General features: G+C 43.4%; 1 protein-coding gene across 1 annotated transcript in view; it reads left to right on the top strand.

Annotated features, from left to right (window-relative positions):
- The first annotated feature begins 1,290 nt into the window (after window positions 1-1,290).
- The window catches only part of FNIP2 (folliculin interacting protein 2), an 88,034-nt gene continuing 83,220 nt past the window's right edge, over window positions 1,291-6,104 (top strand). The window contains exon 1 of the mRNA XM_075612387.1: window positions 1,291-1,715. Within this exon, the coding sequence (XP_075468502.1) occupies window positions 1,624-1,715 (92 nt within the window). The 5' untranslated portion in view covers window positions 1,291-1,623. The remainder of the gene's footprint in view (window positions 1,716-6,104) is intronic.

Below are 6,104 nucleotides of genomic sequence, written 5' to 3'. Positions count from 1 at the left end.
GTATGCAGGATAACTCCTAATGTAGAACACAATCCCCTCTCCTTCCCCATAAAGATTACACACCAGGCAGGAGGTATGAATAGCTGGAACAGGTTTATTCTGTTCAGCCACAGTCACCGCAGGCTTCTGCCCAATACAGTCGCTGTTATCCAGCTGTGAAGATGGTCCCTGGACCTACACTACGGGTCAAGGGACCCTGCAGAAGTCCTTGCTCTTCCCTGACCCTGATAGAGTCAGGGAAAGGTACACACTCACTCTCCCCCAAAGAGAAGAGGAACAGGAAAGCCCAATATGCAGGAAACCTGTGTGTGACCTGCCTCTCTCAAGTGGGGAGAGGCACTAACTAAATTTGGGTTGCAACTCCCATAAGTACAGTAAGAGGAGGGCACCAGGTCTGACCCATGATTGGGGAGAACCAAGGCCTAGTTCCACCTCCTCTCTTGTCACTCAAGGGTACTGCTGTGACTGTGGAGAACCCATGATGGATCCTAGCAGGCCTGTTCTTAACAGGATTTACTGCTAGAGAGGGCAGACAGGTAGCCAAAAACCAGTGTCTCTCTGTACACATACATACATAGTACATGGCCGATTTTGGTAGAAAGAGGTATCAAGCGCCCTTATGTAACAAATGTCATTGCTACTAGTACATTTTGGTCTTAGGAGGAATCACCCATTTAAATCAAGAGGTGGAGCAGACAAAACAAATGAATGATGTGTGTACACTACTGTATAATGATGTGAAAAGGAACAAGACTTACATATTGAAATCAAGCTGTTTGTATTGAAAGTAATATTACACCGACCTTAGTAAATATTAACTGATTACAACTGGAAATATACTTGATAGGAAGAGGGCAGCAGAAATGCGTGGTGCTGCCAAGACTGGCATTTCTATTTGCAAATCTGCAAGTGCATGACTTAATCTTCCTTTATTTCCCCTCTGGTGTCCAAAGCCCAACATAAAAAAAAAAAAAAAAAAAAAAACACACACCTCACTATCTTTAGCCATAAGCAAATACAGAAAAACTCCTTTTTACATGTAGATGATCATATTTCCCAGTATACATAAATATATAGATCATTTTACTTCCTAAGAAGTACCCCCCTTTTCCAGTACATGTCTATGGGGGAAAAAAGGAAGAGATCTCCCTTTCTCAATGGATAGGAGTTTCCACATCTACATTAGACAGCATTTCACACCAGCTACGCCCACGACGTCATAGTGCCGGGGTCTCCTCGCCCACCACTTGCCCATAGCAGTCTCCCCACGTGGCGGCATCTAGGAGGAGTTGCGGGGGGCTGTAAGCTGCGGAACATTCGAATGGAGAACGCTGCTTTGTTGTGACGTTCCATGCGAGCGTTCGGATGGGAAGAGAAGCTGCCCGGGACCCCGCCTCCTCCTGTCTTCCCAGCGCAGGGAGCGGTGATAGCGCCGGCTCATCCCCGCCCTCTTCGGTCACATGAGCCCTGGCCCCATGCAGGAGATAATACTACTTCTTTTCAACCATGGCGTTAAACGCTGCAGCTGTTCGCGGGCTGTCACCTGTCCCTGTGACCATGCTCTTTCCACATATAAGGCCGTGTTAAGGGAGGATCCCAGGTGTGATATGTCTGATTAGCGTCATGGCCCCAACCCTCCTGCAGAAGCTTTTCAGTAAGAGAGGCATCTCGGCGTCTTCTCCTGCTAGGGGTCCCAAGGAGGTAGCTGCTCTGAGGTGAGTCCAGGAGAGCACACGCTGTGCATCACTGTCACATAAACGGTAGGCATGCGGTCTAAAGACACGAGGGTGGGTGGGTGTGAGGGGGGCTGAGCATCACACATTACTCAGGTGCAAAGTGTCCTACCCAAATCATTGGAAAGTTGATCTGCCACTTTTTTCAATTCCAATGCTATGTCTCGATTTGTCATCATAAGTGCTTGTAATGTATTGTAAGGCAACATGGCACCAGGATTTGCAAGCGTGATGGTGGGCAAGAGAGATGGCACTGGGGGCAAGAGATGGCACTGGTGGCGGGTTAAAGTACGGTTAGGCATAAAGTGATACCACTGACAGGATTAATCAATACTTGTAAAAACAATTTATTTGGTACATTTTATGGCTCTCCTAGTGTTGGATCCATACCCACCAATATCTGTTTTGGGTTTAGTTGTATTAGAATTTATTTTGATGTAACGGATATTTCTGGTACAGTATGGTTTTTGTCTAGTGGTTAGAAGATAGTCTGACGATATTACGGGGTATTGAGCATCACTATTTCTTTTTGTTTAGAACCCCAGATTTTAAGAAAGATGTACCTGTCCTGCAAAGCGCCTCTTAATTCTTGTCCTAGCATATTGTATAGTACAGGCAGTCCTCGCTTTACAACGAATGGCTTATCCAACGCTATGCAATGCATACCTATCTATATTCATTTTTACAACGCCAAAAACGGCTTATCCAACGCTCTTGCAACGCTTTGCAAAGTTGTTTGTGTATTATATATATATACACACAAATATAACTGTATGCTCATCTGCATGTCTTAGGCAGGTCTGCAACCCCGCCTTTCCCCATTATCACCCAGCATACAGCACTTCCACTGCAGCAAGGGATTCTGGGAAATGACATGCAAATGAGCACACAGTGTCACTTTTTGCCTCAATAACCATTATATATATATATATATATATATATATATATATATGTGTATATATGTGTGTGTGTGCTGCGTATCTTATTGCCTGCATACTGTAAAATATTTTGTGTATTTTAGCATTAAAATGCTTTCAGGAACGGAACCTTTCATTTAAACGGTTCCTTTGGGAAAACATGTTTCGTTTAGATACGTTTCGCTATCCAACACCTTTTTGAGTAACGCATTGTGTTGGATAACCGAGGACTGCCTGTATATTTATTTAACAGACGACAGAGAAGCCCAATGCTACATCCAACATGACAGAAATACAGTAAAATACTTATATATTCTCTTGAAATAGGGTCATTTAGTTTAACCCTTTGGCCAAAGCGTTGTAAGCTTGCGAGCCACGTCAAGGCAGACACCTGTTCGCAAGTCCTAACACTACCAGATAAAATACTAATATACCTCTATTAGGATTAAAATTCTCATTTACCTCTATTAGGAGGGAGAAAGACCACAGTGGGTCTATATCCAGCAGAATGAGGAACTTGCAAACTAGGGAAGTGGGGAGGGGCGGGCTTAAAACCTGGGAAGGAGGAGCCACTAACCTCCACCAGCTGGAACAGCTGAGAATGGGTTAACAAAACACAGAACCCCAGCAAGCTCTTTTTGGAAACCCCTGAGCCCCCAGAAAATATATATATATATATATATATATATATATATATATATATATATATATATATATATATATATATATATATATATATATATATATATATATATATATATATATATATATATATATATATATATATATATATGTGTCAAAATGGAGTGCTATTGACCCACTGTGGTCTTTCTCCCTCCTAATAGAGGTAAATGAGAATTTTAATCCTAATAGAGGTATATTAGTATTTTATCTGGTAGTGTTAGGACTTGCGAACAGGTGTCTGCCTTGACGTGGCTCGCAAGCTTACAACGCTTTGGCCAAAGGGTTAAACTAAATGACCCTATTTCAAGAGAATACAGTATATAAGTATTTTACTGTGTATTTCTGTCATGTTGGATGTAGCATTGGGCTTCTCTGTCGTCTGTTGTATACATATGCCACGCTCGATAGCACTCCATTTTGACACATATACATATATATATTTTGTGGGTGCTCAGGGGTTTCCAAAAAGAGCTTGCTGGGGTTCTGTGTTTTGTATATTTATTTATAAAATGTTTTACCAGGAAGTAATACATTGTTACCTCTTGTTTTAAAGTGTGTATATCTATCTCTGTGTATTAAATGTGCATGCTGTTTAATTTTTGGTAGATGAGATTAAGGCCTTTATTTGCTAAGTGGTTCATGAGACACCTGGTAATTCAAAATGACAAACAGGTTCACCTGGTTCTACACTAAGTATAACTAATGGGATAAGATGCTATAGGAGTTAGTTTCTGGCTATGGTTTACATTTCCTAATTGATTTTGTTTTTACTATATGTAGCCCTTTTCCCCCCACCCTAAGGGCCTCATGCAGAGAGCATCGTTATTTCAAAACTCGCCATTTTTTGTTCAATTTCCCTCAGAAAACGGCATAAAATGGCGAGTTGCGAAAAACGCGCCATTTTTTTATTTCTATGTTTAAAACTCGCCTCGCGGCTGGCGAGAACCTCCATCGCGCCATTTTTAAAACTCTCCGAATGCAGAGAGGTGCGAACGGCAAGTAGCGGCTGTTCGCGCCAAAAAAAGGCGCGATTCTCGCATTTTTGCCGCGCCACGAAAATATGGCAAGATGGCGCTCGCCGCCTATAGTAAAGGGGAAAAAAAAGGCGCGAATTTGTTTTTACACGTTTCTGAAGCGCGCATCTCGCCAATTTAAACTCGCCACACGCATCCATGTTAAACATAGCAGAATTCGCACTTTTCTGCATATGGAGAATAAAACTCTCCAAAAAAGCTACTTTTTATGAAATTCGCCATTTTTAAAATTCTATGCTCTCTGCATGAGGCCCTAAGTGAGATTGGGGTGGGTATGCTTTCTCCAGCTACTTCTAGGGGTGTTGGGCTGTGACCTGTTGGTGAACAGGAGGGCTGAGTGCTCCGCGATGGTGTGGGGAGAGCCAGGACAGGGGTGCAGGTTACCTTATTCATCAGTGGTGCAGCGCCTCCATTCAGCACAGGTTCTCTGCAGGGGCAGAGGCTGGGCCATGCTGACACCTTGATCTTTCTTCTCAGCAGGCAGCAGACAGTAATTACAATGATGCTGGGTACAACTGGCTTTATTGCAGATAGATGATTAGCAGACAGCAAACACAGATGCATCCCGCTTCTCTCCTTTCTCCCTTTTCCTGGTCAGAGCCCTGACTCTGGCATTTAGCCCCTTTCAGGCCTGTTGCCCCTTTCCTCCATCCCACCAGGAGATGGGAGGAAGAGGCTCCCCACTCTACCGGTGGAGGGGATCAGGATCACACTCCATACATAACTTCTAATTAACTACCTAAATTTAGGAGAGTGTCAGAATTGATAACCTGAGATTGGGGGAAGGTTCCAACCCCCAATCAGAACAGGTTGAATACTTATTTGCTAGCACTGCTTTCGGATGAACCAATCAGTATCCATCTCTCAGGCTGACACTCTCTGGTGGTTGCTAGGCCTGTCCTTGGATACCAGAATTGTGTCCTAGTCTGTAATACACACACAAGCCTAAAGAAGGAATTAACCTTTCTACTGCCTGCACCCAGCAGGACTGACACTGGAAAGGCCCAGGCAAAAGAAGCAGCAGGAGGATATCTATGTCTCTGTCTCTAGGGTGAACTGCTCTGCTGCAGAGGGAGATTTCTGTACAACATTATCTGTTTTTTTAAGTATCAAAACAAGGGTTCTTGTAGACACAGAGGTCTCCATATCCTAACAAACATCGGGTTTGTTCTGAAAAGCAAAACCGCCATAAACTTTCCATGACCATTATTGCACTGTTCTGCCTGATTGAGAGATGACTGATACTCTGTAAAGAAACACAGATTTTTAGATCCCCTTCCTGTACCTGCACATTATCAATTTCTTGCTGCCCGTTACCTGTTTCTGTCCCTGCCCGTTATCCGGTTCCTTCCTGCCCCCGCCCTTTGCCAGTGCTCTTATCAGGTTGTGTTATGGCCTTTCTGCTAATGGCCCTTGTGATGTTCACGGCTGAATGTCTAACATGTTTGCTTGTAACTGGGGTTGACTGCTACCGTATCGCTCCAAGGCCCAGATTCACTAAGGGGCGCTAAGCTTTAGTACGCCTTAACTGGCATGTACTTAAGAGTAGTTCCTCCTTTTTTAACATTATTTTCAGCCCGGTTCCTGAGATACTTAACTGTAAAGTTACTGTGTTTAAATCTCCCTCAGTGGAAACGAAATGGCTGCCAAATAGGCCAATGGGAAGCTGGAACATCATCAATTGCAACTTCTGACCAGACAGCATATTAAATCCTCTTTAAAACCAGGAAGTAATA

The sequence above is a fragment of the Ascaphus truei genome, chromosome 1 (assembly GCF_040206685.1).
Source record: "Ascaphus truei isolate aAscTru1 chromosome 1, aAscTru1.hap1, whole genome shotgun sequence".
Taxonomy (NCBI): Eukaryota; Metazoa; Chordata; class Amphibia; order Anura; family Ascaphidae; genus Ascaphus; species Ascaphus truei.
This window is presented reverse-complemented; position numbering and strand designations above follow the sequence as displayed.